This window comes from Panthera pardus, unplaced genomic scaffold (genome assembly GCF_024362965.1).
Source record: "Panthera pardus isolate Hobbes unplaced genomic scaffold, ASM2436296v1 HiC_scaffold_6, whole genome shotgun sequence".
Taxonomy (NCBI): Eukaryota; Metazoa; Chordata; class Mammalia; order Carnivora; family Felidae; genus Panthera; species Panthera pardus.
In genome coordinates this window covers 61,930,684-61,953,410 of record NW_026526991.1, presented here as the reverse complement: position 1 = coordinate 61,953,410, position 22,727 = coordinate 61,930,684, and the positions used below count along the sequence as shown (strand labels likewise).

The following is a 22,727-nucleotide window of genomic DNA, read 5'->3' as shown; positions in this document are numbered from 1 at the left end:
TATTTAAGTATCACTATAGACTACTGGGTTTTTCCCGTCTCTTCTCATTCTCTTCACCCACCCCTTTTCCCTCTTGTCTCCCTTTATCCATGGCGACTGCAAACTCTCTCCGTACTCACGCCTGGGATTTCCAATCTTTCCGCTAGGGGCCACTAACTTCCTCCCTGTTCTTACGCTGCCGCTCTATCATAGACTTAGCCATCGGCTACAAGGTATTGTCTCGTTGGTGCCGACGCTGTCCACGGAGCCGCTCTAGGCTGTAGGGAGGCCGTCCGCATTGCGTGGGGAAGGTTTGGACGACGCAGTCGCCTCGCCGGCCCCCGGGGCGGTTAGCGCTTCCGGGGTCGGAGGGTGCGCGGGGTTGAAAGCGGGCCGCTCCGCCCCGTCCCCCTCCCAGACCAGCAGAGGCAGCAGCCGGAGCAGCCGCAGCCTGCGCCCTCTCCCGCCCGCCCGCCCTCCGCCCGCCCGCCCGCCCTCCGCCGCCCTCCACCCGCCCCGGGGTCTCTTTCCCCCTTCCTCCTCCTCCTCCTCCACCCCCCCCTTCCTCCTCCGCCCGCCCGCGGGGCCCCCCTCGCCTTCCCGCCCGCCCCTATTGTTCCGCCCCCGGCCTCCCGCCCTTCCCCTTCCCGCCCGCTCCCCTTTTCCCCTCAGTCGCCTCGCGCCTGCAGGTAAGCTTCAAAATTCTCCCTCCGCCCCCGGCTATAGCTTTCTTTCCACTCTTGCCATCTTTCTCTGTGGGCTCCGGTCCTCGTCACGAGCCCCGGCCTCGCGTAGTACCGCGTGAGCGCCTACCCCCTCAGTCTGCCTGGCCGGCCATTCACGCGAGGCCCTGGCTCAGACGCGGCCTAGTAGGCCTCGCGCAAGGCCTCCCCCCCTCCCCCCGCCTTTTCCCGGTGGCGGCTGCGCAGGAGTCAAGGAGGGCGCGCGCGCGGTAGGGGGGGCGGCGGTGGATTTGTTGGTTGAAGGGGGTTGGGGGAGGCGATGGCCGGCTTGCTGGCCGGGCGGGTGAGCGCGGCTCCCCGCGGGGGTCAGGCGCTGGCGCAGCCACACGAGGAGGCGCTACTAGCCCGGCCCCTCCCCCTGGATCGCAGCGCCCCCCCCCGACCGAACCGTTTATTTTTTTTCCCTTCTCTCTTTTCTAGTGGAGGGATGGGGGGGGCATTTTTTAATTGGAAAATGCTTGGGTGACCGAGGGGAGGGGGGCTGCGGAGTTAAAGAAAGGGTAAACGGGCTCCCAGTTACCGAGTTATTCAGGACGTTTTCTCGGGGTAACGAATTTTGAAATTACAAAATGCCTGCCGGTATAGACCCAGGCCGAGCTATTTATAGGAGAAGGGGTAATGGACTGCAGGATTAACAGCTGGATTTCTGGGATTGGGTACATTTATATTAACCTAGGCGGGAGAGGAATGACAGGGATTCTTGGATGTTTGGAGTTAGAAATGCACGTCTGTGCCTTAATCAAGAAATGGCTTTCTAATAGGTTTTTCAGTGTTCCTGCTCTTTTGAACTTGTGTTACTGTGGTATTTGAAAGTGATTCCAGTTACATTTGAGTGGGGATAAAGAGTTAAACTGCCAGTTTTTTGGTTTTTTTTGTTTTTTTTGTTTTTTAGCCATAGCTTATTAAAAAGTCATTCTTAAAGACGTAACAGTCTCCCTCGCCCCCCCAGCACTGTTGTTTTTCCCTGAGTGAAAAGTGTTGAATTCTGGGATTTTGCCAACAATTCTATTTTGACAATGGGGGAATGAGGTGCTTTGGGGATGCAAAGTCTGTCTTTTAAAATAATCATATTTTGGAGGTAACCACAAGGCAGTTTGCCATATACAGAATGATTTGGCAGCAACTTAAACATTTTAAGTGTTTAGGGGATGGGCTTTGTGTTGGAACAAAGTTAAAACAGTGGCTGGTTTGTGAAGGGGGAAACTTAGCTGAAAGAGAGATCATTGATGTTGACTTTCGAAGGGATGGTTGCTAAAAACCTCACTGGTGAAATTTATCAACTTTGGAGAACCTTTTTAAAGCTAATGCTATTAGGTCCTAAGGAGGTATCATAGGAAAAGGTATATTCACAAATTCTCTATGTTTGGTTAGTTATTCCAAGACAGAAATGTTAGGAATATTGTTTCAGATGATGGGTGGGGAAAGAGCTTTCTCTGTAGGAAAGGTTTATTCCTGCTGTTGCTTAAGACAACTATACAATAAATATTTAGCAGTAGTTTTATTTTCATTGTTTTCTTTGGAAGAAAATTTAAGATTTAATAGATTTGAATAAAGGTGGAGTGGTAACAAAGATTAATACGCAGAAGCAAGGCAGATTTTCAAATATGAGTGATTATCAAGTTGGGTCAGGAGAGGGGATGGGAGAAAGGACTCAGGATGTACTCAGTGTATTGAGCCTTTTCCCAAAGGGGAATATGGAATCCCAGCCTTCATAGAGGCTTTTCAGATAGTGCCATTTTCAGTGAGGTTGTTGATTTAAATCTTATTAAAATTATTTGGTGTCATCTATCAACATTTGAAATTGTAATGTGAGCTATCTCTAAATTTTTTTTTTATCTAGAAATTGCTGCAAGTAAGAAAACTTAATGTGTCCTTTCTTGCTCTCAACCTGAGCGTGCTACTTAACAGGGAAGCAAAAGGTCATCTGTCTGTCTGTAGTTGATTAGTTTGAGGTCTGGCCTCATGATTTCCAGGTGTTTCTGTATCCTGTCGAATCTTATTCTGTTGAAGGACAACTGGTGCACGTTCAGCAGTTCCTTTGCAACCATTGCGGGTTGAAGGAATCTTCCTCCTCCTCAGAGTCAGCGGAAACCTTACCATTAAGGACAGCAGACTGAAGAGTCTCTTTCTATACTCTATCAGAACCTGAGCTGTAAATGGTTGTCATTAGTGCAGTTGTGCTGGGTGTATACAAGCTTCCCGATGGATAGGCTGTCATATAAGGAAAAGAGTCAAAAAACATTTGTAACAGTGAAAATGACTTTGGGAACTATTTCTCCTATTGTTTTCCCCTTCTGATTTTGGTCATGTTTGCATTTCAGTTTTTGGCTTCACCCCCACCAGTGACCAAAGACTTGACCACTCAAAGTCCAGCTCCCCAGAACACTGCTCGACATGGACACCGGTGTGATTGAAGGTGGATTAAATGTCACTCTCACCATCCGGCTACTTATGCATGGAAAGGTATGCACCAGCTTGGGAAATTGGGTCATAGTAACTGCTCGGGGAGAGGCCAGGAAGAGAGGGCATGCATCTTGGAGCTCATCAGATTAGCACTGTGGGGCATCTGGCTTTAGCAGTCTTCTCTATCAGAGTAGATGAGAGTGTAGTGGGAAAATGGACAGACTTTAGTAGGAAGCTCCACTGAGCAGGAAAGGCTTAACTAGAGGATGGAGCCAAAGACTCTCATACCTGGATAATAAGATTTTCCTCATCGAGATTGGTGTAGCTTGTGATAAATAGATAACCTCTGCCAAGACAATTTTGGGAAACTATACAGATTTGGTACTTCAAAAAATAAGTTATGTTAAACACAGAATAGTATTTGATTATTTCTGAATCATTATTCCTTCAGTATTCTTTGGTACCTTCAGTTATGTTTTGAACAAAGAAGAGAGTAAGCCTCCCTACTTCTCTTCCTAATAAATCTGAGTTTTTCCATTGTTTTGGACAGTTAAAAATTCCTTTTTATGATATGAACACTTGAGTTTCCTCTTATTTGACGCTAGTTTTCTCCATTGTAGGAAGTTGGCAGTATCATCGGAAAGGTAAGACTGTTTCACTTCAACTCTAATTACTATTTAGTTAGTCTTGGTTGAAACAGCAGTTGGAGCTCATTCTTGACTTTTCTTCTTACAGAAAGGAGAATCAGTTAAGAAGATGCGTGAGGAGGTGAGTTATAGGGGGCTGGGATGGGGGGCTAGTTTAAGGGTTGTTAAAAGCCCTTAAAGGCAAAATTTTTATTTAATGAGCAATTAGAAGGAATCAATAGGAGAATCTGGTGTTTTTCTGGCCTGGTTATTTGTAATCACATAATATGCTGGGAAATGTAGTTCCAGTAAGCCTCAATTCATTCAAGCTTTAAGGCAGCTTCTGTAGTGTTGAGGGCAAACATGAGCAATGTTTGAAATCCGAAATTGGCTTGTGTTAAGATCATGCATATAGGTAGCTTCCTTGGTCATCTTATTTGGGAGGGGCTGTGTAATCTGTATATGCTCAGACCTTTTTGTTAACCTCTTGGCTTTGTTTTTTTAATCCAGAGTGGTGCACGTATCAACATCTCAGAAGGGAATTGTCCTGAGAGAATTATCACTTTGGCTGGACCCACTAATGCCATCTTCAAAGCCTTTGCTATGATCATTGACAAACTGGAAGAGGTTCGTTTTCACTCATTCCCCCCCCGAATCTTCATTTTAAAGAGCTTCTAGATAGCTCAGTGATTTTTCTAAGAGCTTTCTCAATTGAAGGCCAGACTGGATCATAAATCTGTAAATGGGTCCTTTACAAACCTCCTCTTCAGTGTTCCCAAAATTTAACCGTAAGTCACTTGAATCATTAAAAGGACTAGCTTGACTATTACTGAGGACTCAATGTAAAAAAAAAAAAAAAAAAAAAGTGTGAAAACCCATTTTTTATTTTTATCTTTTGACCAGTAGTTTTGAAGGTATGATGGTACTGCATTGGTAAACTTCATGTCCTCTAATTTATAGTTGAATGAACTTAAATAAATGTGCTTTTGTTAGGTGCCCTGATGAACACTAATACATGCCATAAATAACATATCTTTCAACTTTGGGTGCAGTTGGGATTTTTAAGAAATTCAGTCTGATAACTTTGTGTCAGAGCTATACTTGGAGGAAGAGAATATGTTTTATAGGTTTTCAGAAGAAAAATATCAATGCCAGTTTTTTGGCAGAAGGAAGTTTTGTTTTTGTTTTTTTGTTCACCAAGATCCCTCAACCTTCAGATACTCTACAACCATTGCCCTAGGTCTTCAGCCTCCTCCCCCTCTTCAGTAATGCTGCTAATCATGCATTTGACACCACAGGCAGAGGAGAGCTATTGGCTGCTGCTTGGTTGGTGGTTGGATACTTAATGGTGCCTGAAATTTTATCCTGGCCAAGATCAGAAATGTTATCTTTTGACCTGCAAGGCTCTGCTAATCCAGAGCTTGAAGCTTAAAAAACATTCAGAAAATTTATTCGTACTTTAACATGTCCTTGACTTTAGGGGCTTATGTTTAAGCACTTTTCAGGTCTAGCTACTACATAGAGATTAGGCTGAGAAGTGATGTTTAAACCACTTAATCTTCAGAGGGCTAAATTTAACTAGGTTAAAACCATGACTTTTTGGAAGTAGCATATTATGGGAAAGACAGTGGGCTTTGGAGCCAATACAGTCCTTTAATTTCAAATCTACAGCTTTTTAGATGTGATTGGGACGAGTACTTGGCCTCAGTTTCATTGTTTATATAATGGTGATTTTACCAAGAAATTAAAACAAATAGAAACACTTGCTTAATCTTTCTAATTTTCTAAGAGAACAGAATTGGTTATTTGAATTTGGGGTTGCATTGTTTCATCTGAATGTTTTAATTTTGACTTTGATATTGTTTCCCTTTACAGTCAATTCTGATTTCCAAAACAAACACTTTTCTTCCTCCATGAAAGAAACTGTATTTAGGGATAATCAGAGGAAGTTTGTAGGTGTTTTTATCTTTAAGGAAATAGTTGTTTTGGGGGTGGAGGGGGTAATATTTGAACTTTTGTTGATGGTAGATCATGACTGAAACGTCCCTTAAAAGGTTAAATGGTTCTTTTATAGCAGTTGTAGGTCCCAGGGATCTGCTTAAACTTAGATTCTTGTGTTCTCATTTCTTTTTGAAGGACATCAGCAGCTCTATGACCAATAGCACAGCTGCCAGTAGACCCCCAGTAACCCTGAGGCTGGTGGTCCCTGCTAGTCAGTGTGGCTCTCTCATTGGGAAAGGTGGTTGCAAGATCAAGGAAATACGAGAGGTTGGTGACTTTTGTGGTCTTGAAAATGTTTATTCTAAATGTGGCTTTCTCTGTTAATAGCTCTTAGTATGGCTTGGAAAAGTTAACGTTTGCAATGAAGGTTGTTATTAAAGTAGTAGTCCTAGACGATTATGATTTAATTGTGTATTGGGAAGAAAAGTATTACACAGTTGACACGTGTATATAAATAATGTGTAGGATGGTTTTTGTTTTTGTTTTTTGGTTTTGTTTTTACAATTCATATATCTTAACAGTAAGACAGAAGGTTAACCAGAATTTCTGTTGCATATGATCTGTTTCTATTTTTCATTTGGCAATTTTTCCATGAGACTATATGCTTTTTTTGTGTGTCTGAAGAGATTAGAGTTTGATATGGAATGACAGCAAATATTTTCCTTGGCCAAACAGCTAAATAGCAAGGGGAAAACAGGAAAGTATATTAGGATGTAGTTGTAATCCTGCTCCCTTTTAGGCTGGAATTTACATTGAATTACGGAAGCTTTTAATAGTATCTGGGAGTTACTAAATTGGATATTGGAATGAAATTTGAATGGCTTCTAAAGGAGTTTTTGGGATCATATTGTGCATGCCAGAAGAGCAGGGATTTTGGTTTTGTTTGATGTATTCCAAGCAACCTGGAATGGTGCCTGGTGCATAGAAGGGGCGTTATATAAATATTTGTTTAATAAAAGAATGAAAAGTGGGTGATATTTGTGGGGACTTTGATGGCTTACGAAGCTGTCATTAGCTGAAAGAAAACTATCTAGTAGGACCTTTTTCTTGAGAGCAGCTTAAATTTAGGCTGTTACTGACTTCCAGAGGCTAATTTATTTATAACTGTGATTAAACAGTCCTATCTGGAATAAGGGAAGAGTGGGAAGGGAGGATAAAAAGGGTAAAATAGGAAATGGGATAAGTATCGCTGCTGTAGAATTACTGCTTGGGGAATTGGAAGAGCATGAATCGTTTTTCTCTGATTTTTAAAAATTTTCTTTCTACCCCAAAGAGTACAGGGGCTCAGGTCCAGGTGGCAGGGGATATGCTCCCCAACTCAACTGAGCGGGCCATCACTATTGCTGGCATTCCGCAATCCATCATTGAGTGTGTGAAACAGATCTGCGTGGTCATGTTGGAGGTAAGCCCTCAGGCTCATGCTGAGAATGGGGGGAGGGTGATTGTAGGGAGACAGACTGATCTATATTTAGTAAGACTAGAATTAGGTGAAGCTGTTAGAAGCCTCCAGTGGGGGTGGGGAAGAGGTTCCGTGAGTTCATATTTTCCTCCCCCCCCCCCCCCCCCCCCTTTCTTATAGTCTGAGCAAAAATAGAAACTGTTAAGCAGCCCTGATCTTTTGGTTTACAGCAATTCTAGCAGGGTTGGTAGGGGAAGATTCACTACTTGGTCTGAGTGGACAAAATATGTAACTGGGTTCCAGAGAAACTGAGTTAAGTTGCCTTTTGGATTACAGTATTTTGGCTATGTGCAACTTTGACGTATTCTTCAAATTAATTTCCATGTTTTAAGGCAGGATTATATTCAAAATCTTTTTATATGAAAAAAAACTTACCTGTGATGGTGTTTATGAATAATTTGTGAGGTCCTGGTAGTATATGCTATCCAGTTAAAACAAGAATAGCAAAATTAAGGGAAAATAAAACATTTAGAACTGCCATTGAGATGTTCCTATATTCATGAGAAAAGGATTTTCCAGTAGAATTTAGGAAAATGTTGATCGAGCCTTTGAACTACTTACCGTGTATATTTCTCTAGGCATAATATTTGGGTACTTTATTTCATTTCCTGTTTAGGCCAAAATGTAAGATCCTAAATTACCAACTTCATATATACACATAGAGGTTTGTCATGTTCATTAGTTTTATTTGAAAACATGGAAATAATGCGTAAATTATTACAGGGGAATCTGCCTTGATGAGAATTAGTGTGAGCTGTGTAGTCCACGGACCCATCTTACTGCTTTAAAGGCAAATAACTGCAGATGATTTGAGATTAGATCTAGCCAGAGACAACGTTGGTAGGTGAGGGGATGGAAATTAATACAGTTTTTAATATAACTGACCTGTGTGAGCTTAAGCCACACAGCTGAAGCAGCTTTGAAACCTTATCTCTTTTTGTTTTTTTCCCCTCTGACTCTCTCCCAGTCCCCCCCGAAGGGCGTGACCATCCCGTACCGGCCCAAGCCGTCCAGTTCTCCAGTCATCTTTGCAGGTGGTCAGGTAAGAAAATTCTTATTGGTGGGCTACAATGAACAAGGATTATATTTGAAATGTAAACTTTGCCAGCAGCACACCAGGCCACTCTGCATGCTTGCTGAAACCTATACTCTGGCCATAGTTTGACCTGCTTTTAGTTTTATTTTTTGTACTGGAGAAAGCTCTGAATGCCAAGCTCTTAATTTTTAGCAGGCAATGGGAGTTTTGTAGGCACTCGGAAGAGGTAATTTACTTGGTAATTTAAGGTGGGTTGGGTTAGAAGAAAGGGTTAAATTGCCTTGGTGTCACTACTTCTTTCCCTTCCCCCCCCACCCCATCCATGCTTTTTAATGTGTGGGGTGTTCTTTAGAGGTCTGAATAAAAGTAGCAAAGGATTGGACCTCTGAAGGAGATTCTGGATGGTGGTCTCAAAATTGGGGGGTTCCTAAACTTGAGTGTCCTACAAACTTCCCCTCCCCCCCCACCTCACCTCCCCTACTCCTACCCCTTCACTCCCAAACTCCAGTGTGTTGTTCCCCCAGACTCTTAACCTCATAAGCTGGTTTGAACCCACATGGCATAACTGAAACCAGCCCGGGGTAAGGGTTCAGTGTGCAAGAATAGAAGGGGGAGAGCATGTTGGGCTGTGGTGCTATGACCTTTGGTGTTAGAGTAAGAACACCAAAGCACCCCCTTGGCCTCTTTCTACTTCACCCACCTAAACTCTTGATCTTTGGCATATGGTTTATTCTGAAGTTAGATTTTTATGACAAGAGCACGGGTTAGATCCATGGTAGTTTTATGCTTTGTTGTTAGTATTTGAGGAGTAGGTAGGTCAGTTTTTTAAATGTTGGGGTTCAGGTTGAAATAGTGACCTTCATTTTGGTGGCTGCCTAAGCAAGCAAGTACATTGTTCAAAATGCCTTTTCCCGATGAGGGGCTGGCCTGTTACAAGCACACTTAATTAGTTCCATCTTGTGTTTGAATTGGGGGAAGCCTAAACGAAGTCCATCCCATTCACATTCTATTTTGAGTTGGCATAAAACTGAACAAGAATTTGGGGACTTAGTTTGTCATGTGCTTCTGGGAGCTTTCACAAGAAATTAATCATGTCACAGTATTAGCTTGAGACAGTGTAGTACCTTGCTTTATAGAAACTGGATTGGTCAAAGGGTTCCGACAGTCTGGATAGGCAGGATAAACAAAGGCCCAGAGTCAGTTTAGTATAGCAAGGAGGCTTAGCCTTAGGAGTTTTCCCTTCTCCCCAGGAACTCCATGTTCCTGCTCTTCTGGATTCTTCCACTCCCATTTGGGATTGTAAAGAGTCCCATGCTGCATAGCAGCAATTCTCTATAATTCTTCATTTCCCTTTCCTTTCCTCCTCTTTCCACCTCCCCCTTCTTACCTCTTTGCTTCCCCCCCCACCCTCCCCCACCCTTTATTCAGTTGACCACCCTCTAAAGGCTTGCAGCTTCTTTCATGAGTGGCCCTTATTATTCCCACGGGCCTTTTTAAATGGACCCATTTATGCAACGTCCACAGATGGACCTGTACCTTTTGTTCCTTTGTGACAAAAGTGGGCTCTATAGGGGTTCAACTTAATCCCACAGTGACCAGTAGCTGGCATCAGCTCTGTTGCCCCACCCCTTCATTCTTACTGAAAATAGCCCAATTGTGCAGTGTGATACCTGCCACAAGGTAACTTTTTTTTTTTAAATTCACTGATTGCAGCTCGTTTCAAATTGTGTCGTGAGCTCCTTTTTAAAGGAAAAGAAAAAATTAAACAACTTTTTTTGTGTGAATTTCATGCTGGTGACAAGGTGCCGGATTGACAGCCCTGGAGACTGAAATCCTCTATTTATCCACAGGACAGGTACAGCACAGGCAGCGACAGTGCGAGCTTTCCCCACACCACCCCGTCCATGTGCCTCAACCCTGACCTGGAGGGACCACCTCTAGAGGTGAGAGGGGATGTTCAGTCTCCAAGGCTCACTCAATCCTTCCGCCTCAGCCGAGACTGCCAACACGCGGGGGGCCAGTGGCGCTGGTGATTTTTGTGCTGTGGACACCACCTGTCCACGGGGACCTGGACTGACCCCCCCCACCTCATTTCACACAGGCCGCGTAGCCCACCAGATGGTAACACCAACTCTTTTTTTTCTTTTTTTTCTTTTTTTCCTTTTTTTTTTCCTTTTTTTTTTTTTTTTCCTTTTTTTGTTGTTCAACCCTTCTTCCCCATCTCCCACTCTTCCTATCCCATTTTCACCTTCCCACCCCCCACCTGGGTGCACTTTTGGGGGTACTGGCCACTGTGATGTGAAAAGCTTCACATCCTGTTAACCAGCCACTCCTTCCCCTCCCTTCCTGTTCCTCCTTGTCCCCCACCCCATTGCCCTGAAGACCCAGCTCCCTTTTCGGAGGTTATGGTGTGGGGGGAGGAGGGTGTAGTGGGAGCTGCAAGTGCCTTTTATGGAGTGGGAGGTGGGAGAAGGTGCAGGATTTAGAACACAGTGATTTATTTTATTTATTTGTGTTCCTGTGATCAGCTCCCTAGTGTTAGGGATTAAACTAGCTTCTAGTGCACTTAAGGTCTTTAGGCAGATGTAGAAAAAAATTAGATAGGGAAAGGGAAGTGTTATAGAACATGCTGTATAGGTTTATGCAGATGCAAACATTCATGTCACCATGATTGGCATAAGGGTTGGGGTGGTTGAGGGAAGAGACCATTTTCCTCCTAGGCTGTCTTGTACAGAGGGAGAAAGGGGGCTTGGTCAATCGAGGCATTCCTTAATCCACTTCCCACCTTTTCATTAAGAAACAAATGTGTATTTTGCCTTTGATTGCAGGGAACTTGGCTCCCTTCATAGGCCTCCTGGAATAAGTCATCATATTTAGGTTTCAAAGAAAGCCAACTCAGGTCTGACTGTATTTGTGAGATACCATCTACTGCCTCAATCTGTGGCCTCCCCCATCTTTAGTTCAACTCTGGCTTCCTGGCTAGTTGAAATCTGTCTCCCCCTCTCCCTCTGGGTGGCTGTCCCTGATTGGTTTTTTTTAATAGGAACTGTTTTCCTCCTTTTGTAGGCCTATACCATTCAAGGACAGTATGCCATTCCACAGCCAGATGTAAGTTTTGTTTTCACTTCTTGTTTTGAAAAGTTCCCTTTCCCATCCAAAATTGTCTCACTCTTTCTTCCACATAGGCAGAAGTGAGTTGGGTCTTAAGCATATGGAGTATTGTTTTCCTCACAAGGTGAACCCCATCTTTTGGCCCTTAAATAATCTGTAATTAGGGCATAGTAGCACCTTGTTTGCCTTCTGATAATATAATCACTGGAAATTATAATCCAGCAAATTATTAGATTCTATTTTATCCTGTTTTCCAGATTACTGTGTCTAAAAAAGAAATGTTCTGTGGTGTATTATCATTTGTTATTCCAGGGCACAGTCTAAATTGACAGTGGACTGACTGCATCTCTTCATGGAGTCCTTTCTGTGGGGGAGGAGTGGGAGGTTGGGTTTGCCCTTGGGTACTGTACTCCTCAATTTGAGGTGACAATTTAAAAAGCATCTGGAGGGGTGGAAAAGGGGCTTATTTACACAGGGAAGAATAAGAAGCTGAATATTTGGGAATTCAACTCCATAAAACCTTTCTTGCCACTAAAAACTCCTACTTAAAAGTGCTGGTATTCAGATTTCCTTTAAGGGCATTTTCTTTCTGCACTTTTCTCTATCATTACTAACCCTTTCAGGTGCTGAGCATTAGACTTGGGAACTTGGGTTTGGTTCTTGGTTAGTGTTTGGCCCAAGAGAGAAAGTAGCCTTGAGGAGGGATTGTTGTAGAACTGCTAGGGTAGTGTATATATAGGTGAAGAAGAAACGCTGTAGAAATCTTTTGGTGAGGGGGTGCTGAGTCCAGTTTGGTTTCATCTTAATCTTTCTCCTCCTTGCAGTCTCCCTGCCCCCTCATCTCCTTCCCTCCTCCTGATAATGACAGAATCCTGCATGGTGTGTTTCCCTAGCACCACTGCACAGTTTGTTTACCTAGCCTGTCTGTGCTTGTCCCTGGGGCAACTGTTGCAATGGCTGCAAACACCTTCATTAAGTAGCCCACAAGGGGATGGTTGTTGGGCAGGTGCTGCTGCTTTTCTTTCACACACCCAAAATGCATTCATTCTCTTTACTGTGCCCTTTCTATTTCTAACCCTTACCTTCATATTTTGCCCCATCCCCAGGATTGTGGTATAAGCCCCATCCTATGTTGTAGTTTGAGTAGTAGAGTCAACTTTGGGGATCAGGAGCTCTGCATTTTCAAATTTGAATGTGCGTGAGCCCTGGCTCTCTTACTCTTCTAATGCCAACCTCTCCTGTTTCCTCCCTGCAGTTGACCAAGCTGCACCAGTTGGCAATGCAACAGTCTCATTTTCCCATGACGCATGGCAACACCGGATTCAGTGGTATGGATACCTCAGTGTTTATTTCTGTAAGGTGTAGTGCAAGACAGAGGCCAGCCCCAAGGTCTCAGTTTGACATCTGTTTAAAACATACTTCATTACCCAGCATCCTGCTGGTTTAAACTTGCCTGTCTTCTATCGCTAAACTGAAAGAGGTAATGTGTTTGTTAACTTGGTTTTCATTTGGGGTGAGTTATTCTAATAAAAAATAAAATAAAAAAAGGCCCTGGAAGGTTTGGGGTGAGGTCTGGGGATGCTTGTCAGGCAAAGGGTAGGCTGATATTTCTTCTAACCCATCCTCACTGCTGCCCCTTTGATCTGATTGGCACCCCCTTTCTCTCCACCAGCTATTCACAGATCTGGGTAGAGAATCCATATGTGCCAAATTGTGTAGTTGTTTTTGTTTTGTTTTGTTTTTGGGGTTTTTTTTTTCTGTATAAGGAATAACTTGTCCGATAGGGTTAGGATGAGACCACCAAACTCATTTTCACTTGTATCTTAACAGGCATTGAATCCAGCTCTCCAGAGGTGAAAGGCTATTGGGGTAATGATTAAAAAAAAAAATCTGTAGTATTCTACTGTTATATTAATAAACTGGTGGGAGTCTTGTTTCACTGCCCATGACATACCAGCAACATGCACATGGCAGAAAGGAGCTGAGAGAGCAAAGGGGTGGGCCTGGTGCCCCTGAGGGTCCCTTGATGGATCTGGCCAACCCCCTTCTAAAAATGTTGAGTTTAGCAGCCACAGCTGAGAGCAAGACTAGCTTTGAGAGTTAGCCAGCTGACCTGGTTGGGTCCAGATGTCAGTATTATTGATGGGTATGAGTGTTTGCTAATGGGATTTTTTTCTTTTTCTTTGGAAAACAAAATAAAAACCAGAACAAATTACTGAGCAATTGAGCAAAAGACAGGGAATAAATCTGGAGAAATAAACTTTCCTCACCTGGCTGCCATTTCATTCTCTCTGACCTTCAAGTGTAGGTTAGGATTGGGGGAGGTGTTAATCTGATACAGGTATATTTAAAGCAACTCTGCATGTGTGCCAAAAGCCCATGGTACCCAGTAACAGGCATGATATTGGCACTGGTGCTAGTGAGCATCAGGTGAGATAAAATTGGAACACAACAGCAGCAGGAAATCCTAAGCAGAAAAGGGGAGCAGTGCAGAAGGACTTGGTTAGATTTTGGTCCTTTTTGAGTATACTACATTCCCTTGCCCCTTGCTTCCATCCCCTTATATGCTAATAGGCTGGGCTTTGCAGGAAATGGCATGAAATCAGCTCTTCTGAGTGTACAGAGGAACCTTTCCAGCATTATTTCTGTACCCTTTCCCCCTCTTTCCTCTTTGGAGGCTTCCAAGTTAGTGATGAATCCCAACAGCCAATGCTGGGTTTCCAGTTTGTTTCCTTCTGTTAGGTTAATGTGCAAATCAGTGGGGGGTTTGTATGCTTTGCATTGAACTTCCTTGCTCTCTTCTGTCTTTTAGCAGGTTTGGATGCATCTGCTCAGACTACTTCTCATGAACTCACCATTCCAAACGATGTAAGTATAGTTAATAGGGTTTCATGGGATAAAAAAGAGTGTTGATGCAGTGTCATGCCACTTACAAGACCTAGGGAAGAAAATGGGTTTTTTAAAAAAGATCCCAAATTAAAAATTTTAAAGTATGTAGAATCTGAATAAAAACTGGTGGAGAAAATTGATAACACTATTGTGTTGAGGTTTCATGAGGCAGAAAGAACCTTTTTTGTTTCAGATAGAATATCCCATCGGCCTTGGCTTCTTGTATAATCTGAAGCCTTATACTTAAAGCAGCAGTTGAATGTTCTGTGTTGTCCAGCATAATAGTCACTAACCACATGTGGCTATTTAAATTGTGAGAATAATAAAATAATTACCTCAGTTTCTCAGTCTCACTATCTACATTAAATGTGTTCAGTATCACTTTATTAGTGTACAGTATCAGACAGTATGAATGGAGACCCAAGTTTTTACTTTTTTCTGAAGGAAAAGCATTCGAAATTAGCCAGAATTCTTACCGGTGTATTAAAATGGTAATCATAGCAGGATGAATTTGGCATCTTTGTTGCCAAAAACCAGAGACCTTTATTGTCCCTTGCCATGATAAACTGGTTTGTTACGATGTTGCCTGTTTTATTTTGTCTAGTTAGTACCCTGAGGAAATAAGCTGATGTTACTAGGAGTCAGTCAGCTGAGAGTTGGCTCTGACCTGTTAGTGGTCAGACAAAACAATAGGGCACAAGTTGAGATGCAGTCTATAACTCAAGTTTTTAAATCAGGAGTGAGTAGAGTGTGTAGAATGCAGATAGTAGTTTCTGTTCCCATTATCATGGACTGGAGCTATAAAAGGCTGGAGGGGTAGGATGGAATTCTTGGACCTAGCCATGCAATTCTTAATTTGGTGTGCCTTGTTTTTTTTCCTTAAGTTGATTGGCTGCATAATCGGGCGCCAAGGCGCCAAAATCAATGAGATCCGTCAGATGTCTGGGGCGCAGATCAAAATTGCGAACCCAGTGGAAGGATCTACTGATAGGCAGGTTACCATCACTGGATCTGCTGCCAGCATTAGCCTGGCTCAATATCTAATCAATGTCAGGTAAGGGTTCCCTCCCTGCCTTTTTTGTCTTGTTGGTGGCAACACAAGTAATGTGTGTTTTGGGGAAAGCTACAATGTATTACTAAATGTGGGAGTATTTGGGGGATGGGAGTAGGGATGGGTGGAGATGGCAATAAAGTTTAAGTCTAGCCCTACCTTAATCCATTTTTAGTGTAGCAGAGAAAGTAACCAGATTGTAATAAAATTGTATGGGGGAGGGGGACAGAAGGCTTGCATTTGACTTGGTGTTTTTAGGAGTGGAAAGAGTATGACTTCACTAGCAGAATAGTGCTCTGACCAGAGCACCTATAGTGACTTAAAACCAAATGTAGGTCTTTTGCTGTATGTATCATAGACCAATATTTCTTTCATTGATTGGGTTTAGTCTCCAAAACGCCCTAATTGATACAAGAAAAATGTGTGACAGCAAGGTAGTTTCTGGGAAGCAACCATTACCACTTACTCTGAAAACATCCATTTTTCTCAAATTGCAAATGTGTTCCATTGTTCACAGCTTGTGGGAAAGGGGAGGCATAGGTTTGGGAATATTTCAGAAATGTCTAGTATGTTTTCTTTCTTTCTTTTCTTTTTTTTTTTTTCTCCCACCATCTCATACCTTAATGACTTCTGAGGTTTCATTTTTCTTTACCAAACCGAGCTGATGTTACCACACAAGATAGTTGTAGCAGGACCATTCCAGTGGGCATTCTACAAGGCATTTATATTTCTTGCTTTCTCAGCACAAGTGCTTAAGTCATGTTTTTAATTGCTTACTAACATTCTAAGCCAGTTAGCCATTGCCCAAGGGGCTTAGCCATCCTTTTTCTGTAGATTTTTGTCTAGTTGTCGTTTACCTCTGTTAAAACTATTCAGTCTTTGTTGCGCGTAAAAGGTGTTAAGAGTTCAGGGGAAAGGAATTCATACAAATGAAGTCCATATTACATTTATAGTTACTGGCTTTGTATTTATTCCATTGTCTTTTATCTCCTGGTTAAGAATTTATCAGTTCCCCAGTGGTTTTGACTTTTGCCTGAAGCCTTTTAATGTCTTGAGGTACTTACTAGTATTTATGTAGAAAAAGACTTTTTTGTGTCTAGATCTGCTTTCTTCTACCAAGCACATCAGATTCTTAACATTTCAGTGTGAAATGGTGGTAAACTTTCTGCATAGGCTGTTTGCAAAGGTTTGTTGTCTTGTTTCTAATTGGGGTATGGGGAGGAGTTAAGTGGCGATAATCATGTTCTTGGAAGCTGGAGATGGCTTTCTTCTGCTTGGGTAGGCTTGCTCTGAATATTGTCAGGTAGTGCTTAAATGGAAGCGGTTTGTTTGACTCCTGTACCTGGGTCAGTGTCTACATTGGAAGGAACCAGAACTTCACCAGAGTTTCCTGATTCAGTCACTCTTTTCAGGATCATCCTTATTTTATTGAATGGCTGGTTATTTAGAGTCATCCTATTTAATGAAACTGTCCAAACTGAATTTGTGTTACAACTTTTTAAAGCTTCATTTAACACCGAAGCAAAGACTACATGCACAAAGCATACTCTTCACTTCCCCATCTTGGCCCAGTTTGAATACAAAAAGCAAACTAGTTTTACTACCAGGCAAGAAAGATTTCTCTGCTTTCAGTAATGGAGTCTGAGTGTTTCTGCTCTTATTCTGTCAGTCTGAGTCCTTTCTTTATCCCCTGCTTTATGGATTGTAAGGGTCTCTGGACTTCGGTAAACAAAATGGAATCTTAAGAGGAGGGTCCCTGCCCTTAAAGAGTTAAACTTGTGGGGCAGGTTGTCCAGACAGTTCTCAGCAAATACTGCAGTTCTGCTTTAGAAACATGCAGGCATTTGGGAGCTGCCAGGTCATTACTATTATTTAGAGTTTATTTTAAGAATAGAGGCGTATTTTTATATTTTTAAATGAGGTTTTCAGCAGTGCAGAAGTATGTTCCAGTTCTGTAAGGTCTCTATTAGAAGTATGATCAGTCAAAAACAAAAGGCTTTTTTTCTCACCCCCTCCTCCTACCAGAAATGAAGCTTTCCTAGTTCTTATCTATACTTCTGTTCTCAGCATTTTTCTTTGAAAATGCTACATTCTTTAAAGTTTTGAAATTAGTGACCTACTTTGGTTTCTTGTCCTTTCCCATCGTGATATATTGGTTAGTTTGCTGTGGAGATGGAAGCAAACTTCAGTGCTAGGGGGAAAATTTTCTAATTCTGTATAATAACATTCCACAGCTTCACAAGTGATTGGTGGGTGAGAGACATTTGTTCTTTGTTTGGAGATTGATACAAGTATTCTTTCATTTTCTACTTTGAAATCCTTTGACTCCTGAGTTGGATTCATGTGTCAGATACACGGAAGTGTGCTCTGTGTGATTTCTTTTCTCAGTCTGTCAGCTTTTCCTTCACCATAGCAGTTTTAAATAGCATCGTGGAATGGAATTTGGCAAAGTATACATTTTTAGAGGGTGGGACACAGACTTAAAGAAAGGTAGCTTATCACAAGTTGGTATTAGGTCTTCCTAATGTGCAACCAGAGGCACTTAACTGATAACAAGCAGTTTTTGTCCTGTACTTTTTCCCTTTTGTGGTCTTCCCTTCCACCCACCCTTTTTTTTTTGTTCCTTTTTTTCCTCTGTTACAGTTTAGAAAACGCTAAACCCTCCTCCCAGGCAGCCTCCGTCACGATCCCTGATCACCTCAGCATCAACCTCTCTCAACCCTCCACCCCTTCTTCTTCTTCTTCCTCCTCCACCACCACCCCCTCGCTCGCCACAGCGGGGACCTCCGACGCACCCTCCAGCCTCCCCAACCCTCTTCCGACCGCCCCTTGTGTCTCCAGTCTGCTTGGCATGAAACCCATCCCTCTCCTGGCTCTAAATGTTGTGTCTGCTGCTAAGGGTACCGGGGCTTCAGCTACCACCACCACCACCTCTGCCGTGCCATGTGTAACTAACAAACTGAAAGGCGAGAAACAGAGATTCTCCCCCTACTGATTGAATATCTTGAGGCACCCCCTCAAGTATTCCTTGGTTTATTTTGTTTTTCTTTGTTAACATTGGTGAGAACCAAACAATTGTGAGCTTGTGACCGTTTCCTTTTTACTATTTTGGGAATAACAGGGTGGGGGTGGGGGCAATGGTAACCTGGGGTTAGGTTTAGGCCATTTCATCGGAGTGCCTGTTTCAGAGTCTGACTTGTTGAATTCTTTATCTAGAGCCACAGTTCTTGCTCTTCTTTTTCATTCTGTTACTTTTTTGTAGCTTTATTCTGCATTGCAATATAACAATGTGTTAGGCTCTGTGTTAATGAATAAAAGCTTCTCCGTTAACTTTTTTTTTTTAATTATTTAATGGTTATCAGCAGGCCTTCTTGGCCAGATTTGTGTTTCTAGCTGTAATAAAGTTGCCACAGTAAGAACTTTAGTTGATTGTGTGCTGTGAAGGGTAAAGGGGTGGGGAGCTTGTGACCTGTGGCTACTCAATTTAGGGATTGTATAAAACTGACTCGGGCTTGTTTGTATCCCTGGTTAATTTAGTTGTCGTCCTTTGTCATTCCCCACAAAAGGAGATGGGCCTGCAGCAGATTAAATCCTGAGGGTCTTCCATAATTGCCATTAAGATTCTTTAGTGAGAACAGTTTCTCTGACTTCTAAAATCCCTTACCTTGCCAATAGCAGGTAACAAGGGTGTCCATCCCAGGCTTGTTTCCTCTGGTTAGTGGTTACTTTGAGGATCTTTTACAGAACATACATATAAAGAAGTTACTTCTTTACCTAGAATGAGGAGGCAAGTTGGGAAAAGTCCAATAAAGTTTGCTGGCTTTTGTCTGCGTTCCTCTGAATGAGAATTAACCCCTCTTCCTCTGACACTGGGTAGATCTTGAACAAGCAACTGTAACATCACCCAGAATTTGACAGGATTCTCCAGTCATCCTAAACCAACCCTGATTAAGTCCCTTTACCCTTCCTTCTATTCTCTGCCCACCCTTCTGTCTCCCACCAGCCCTGTCATGAATTGAGAATTCTAAACTGGGAACCTTTAAGGTCAGCTATAACTCACCAATTCACTCCCTTATCAGATTAAAAAAAAAAAAAAAAGCCTTGGAGAATTTAAGTTCACAGATCACATGAGTGACTAGTTGGCAGTAACAACTTCACTTTCCCTCAAGTGTACTTTTAATCTCCCTGAAGCCTTATTTTCCTTATCCCAAGGACCACAGTTCTGCCTCCACAAAAGACCAGAAATGCTGTAGGTGTGATGGCAGAAGGCCTCTGATAGTCTTCAATTCAACCTGAATGTATACGGTTCTTCGCAAGGCATTAGAGAACTAGTGTAGAAATTCCTGCCATCTGCCCCCCCCCCCCCCCGCCCCGCCCAGCGCACACACACACACACACACACACACACACACACACACACACACATCCCATTTGGTTTACAGTGTTAAAAAAAAAAAACTAATTGCTTGTAAGTGTTGCAATGTATTATCTCATGCCACTGTGGTCCCTCAATCCCAGGTTGGCCCTATGAATTAGTAACTTGTCCCAAGTCTGCATAAACGACTAGAGGAGCAACCTGTCCAGGTAGTTTTTCTTGTTAGTTGCTGGCTGCTCCTTTATCATATGGTCCAGCTTTCCCTTCATAAGCTCTTTCTGTAGTTACAACTTAATTTTGCTGGTACCATCCCCCCCTCCCCCCTGCCCCAAGAGACCTGGTTTTTATTTTATCTAGTTCTTGATTAGAAGGCCTCTTTACCTAATGAGTATTCCCTAAAGGAGGATTGTGGGGAAGGAAGCAGAGGTTTAAGGTGTCGACTGCCACCACCAAAGGTACTTGATGTTCAATTTTTAAAAACTTTTCGGCTCCTCCATGTGGTCCTTCTATCATAGTGTCCTTAGTGTGATTACGGTTGGGTTTTTCCCTTCTTGCCCCTTCTATACCTCCTGCCTCAATCAATGCTTAGGGTGTGTATAAATTCTGGATAGTTCTTTGAGTTCTTTTTGGTGCTAGAGTGTCATCACCTTCTTGCATGAACTTGATTTCTTTGGGTCCTAGATCTAAACTGTTTCCAGCAGCTCCTTTCCTAAAACTTCACTCCTCACTAAACTCTTTCGTTCAGGGCTTACAGTTTATGTTGCCCTAGGTCCTCCTATTTTGATGTTGGCAAGAATCAGCCCCCTTAAAGAACTATTCCCCTTTATGCTGAGGTAGAAATACAATTTCAGATATAAAATTAAATACAGTTTGTAGTTGACCTGTTTCCTGGATCTTGGGTGTCCTCATCACCCCCGTCCCCTCTTCGGACCAGCCTTTGGCTTTACATTGTTGTGGAAGGGATGGAGAGGACAAAATACCATTCATTTTCTTTTGACTAGATACCACAAATAGGTTATGACAGTTAAAGATTTTTATGAACTAAATTTAGGAATTGAAACTGTTACACATATAGTTCTGTTCAAAGTGGGAGCTAAGACTTGCTGACTGTGCAGTAATCAAGTGAAGCAGACTAAATGCTTACTTTTCCATCAGAGCCCAAAATTGGGTTCCAGGACCTCAAATGATATTTTTGAGACAGAAGGCATCGTAGCTGGGTATGTTTGGATGGAGAATTTAGCTTAAGGAAACAACAGGTTTTCGGAGCTTCTAGAATGAACTAGGGAGTTGTTGAAACATGTTGGCTTCTGCTTTTTTTAAGTCCTGAAAACTATGGGTTGGGTATAATTCTTGACCCATACTTAAACTATACTTGCTGTTCTTTTAACATCTCCTAGCGTTTAGGATTTTCTTAATAGGAATAACCTTCACAGTGCTAGAAAAACCCCAGGGCTGAAGCCTTTTTTGATGTTTCAACATTAGCCTCATGAAGCTACTTTCAGATAAATGTTTCCTAAGCTGCTTTCTATCAGTAGCTTGGGAGGAGCTAAAATAAGCTCAGTAAAGAAAGAAAAGTTGCTTCTGTGTATTGTGACCCTGTAAGAGGAGGTTTTAGTGTGTGGCATATTTTTGGAAAGCATTTAACATCTCCCACAAATATTCCAAAGAGCATCATTAGAAGAACACCCACAGTTGGTAACAGAGTCTGTTTCCTTCTGTTCTGAGGTAATTTGGCTCAGGAAGCTTGGATTGCAGGGGTTACAGGATCCTGGTACCAAGTACCAATCCAACAAATCTTTAAACGTCTCCCTTGATATTGAAACACTATGTACTCCTTCACATCTCACCAACTAGGCTAACCGTTCTTGGAGGTGAGGTGCAGCTGGGCATTCAGAAAACTAATTTGAGTTGTTTATTTTTTGTGTTACAGGCTTTCCTCGGAGACGGGTGGCATGGGGAGCAGCTAGAACAATGCAGATTCATCCATAATCCCTTTCTGCTGTTCACCACCACCCATGATCCATCTGTGTAGTTTCTGAACAGTCAGCGATTCCAGGTTTTAAATAGTTTGTAAATTTTCAGTTTCTACACACTTTATCATCCACTCGTGATTTTTTAATTAAAGCGTTTTAATTCCTTTCTCTGTTCAGCTGTTAATGCTGAGATCCATATTTAGTTTTATAAGCTTCTCCCCTCCCCCCTTTTTTTGGCTCATGAATTTTTTTTTTCTGTTTGTCATGGAAATGTAAGAGTGGAATATTAATACATTTCAGTTTAGTTCTGTAATGTCAGGAATTTTTCAAAAAAATTAAAAGATGGACTGGAGCTTTTTCTTTGTGAATAGAAACTGGATGCCACAGTGATTCATGTGGGTTTTATTCCTGTTGTCTTGCCGTTCTCTTTGCACCTCTTATGCCTCAAAGGACAAGGACCCTGCTTGGGTTTTGAATAGAAGGCTTTATTCCAGTTAAGATGTTTTCTTCTGTTTTACCACTCCATCTTTTTTTTTGTAGCCCTTGATCCAGTGTTCCCTTGAGCCTTCATTGCAAAGTGACCTAATAGCTGTTGCAAGCTGGTTGTGTGCCCTTTGTCCGAAAGTTTGGGGGTTACATTTTCCTAGGACTTGTCTGCAGAGAGTAGGCAAGCACTTCCACTGGATGGGCGGTGGGGTGGGGAAGGAAGGATGCACATGCATACTTCGGAAGCAGTTGGATGCATGTCTGACTGGGATTCAGGTGGCTGGGCATGTCTGTCCTGTCGGCCAAGCTAAAAGACCAGTTTTCCTGTTTTGAATAACTATTCATTTACAGTTCTCTTCATAAAAATGGGTGTTGTAACATTTTCTGTCCTTTTACTAAAGTCCTTTAGAAAGATGTACCTGTTCCCATTTTTGCAGATAATTTTAGAAGGTTGGAACTTTAAGTGATGTTCATTTAGTAAAAAAAAAAAAAAAAAAAAAAAAAAAAAACAAAACACATAAAAGGAGGGAATAACTTGTAACTTGTCCAGAGTCCTCAGATAATGTATGAAGCCTAAGGCTCCTACTTGACCATG

The 22,727-nt window shown here is 42.3% G+C and overlaps 1 protein-coding gene across 22 annotated transcripts; it reads left to right on the top strand.

Annotated features, from left to right (window-relative positions):
- Positions 1-475: 475 nt before the first annotated feature.
- Positions 476-22,036, top strand: PCBP2 (poly(rC) binding protein 2). 22 transcript variants are annotated; one of them, XM_019419531.2, is made up of 15 exons: positions 480-668; positions 3,044-3,185; positions 3,746-3,769; positions 3,861-3,893; positions 4,262-4,378; positions 5,888-6,019; positions 7,026-7,154; positions 8,167-8,253; positions 10,098-10,190; positions 11,314-11,355; positions 12,614-12,686; positions 13,189-13,227; positions 14,174-14,226; positions 15,132-15,301; positions 17,942-18,628. In XM_019419531.2, exons 2-15 carry the CDS (start codon positions 3,117-3,119, stop codon positions 18,291-18,293), a joined length of 1,413 nt encoding a protein of 470 aa, XP_019275076.1. In that variant the 5' UTR covers positions 480-668; positions 3,044-3,116; the 3' UTR covers positions 18,294-18,628. The 22 variants fall into 22 exon arrangements, with proteins under 22 accessions (XP_019275090.1, XP_019275086.1, XP_019275088.1 ...); XM_019419528.2 differs by having other exon boundaries at positions 481-668; positions 14,171-14,226; XM_019419532.2 differs by having other exon boundaries at positions 484-668; positions 8,179-8,253; positions 14,171-14,226.
- Positions 22,037-22,727: the final 691 nt, after the last annotated feature.

Excerpts from the sequence above, each read along its gene's own strand:
- PCBP2 (XM_019419528.2), top strand. The coding sequence starts at position 3,117 with ATGGACACCGGTGTGATTGAAGGTGGATTAAATGTCACTCTCACCATC. Across the intron at positions 3,894-4,261 it reads TTAAGAAGATGCGTGAGGAG|AGTGGTGCACGTATCAACAT; the intron begins GTGAGTTATAGG and ends TTTTTAATCCAG. Across the intron at positions 7,155-8,166 it reads TCTGCGTGGTCATGTTGGAG|ACTCTCTCCCAGTCCCCCCC; the intron begins GTAAGCCCTCAG and ends TTTTCCCCTCTG.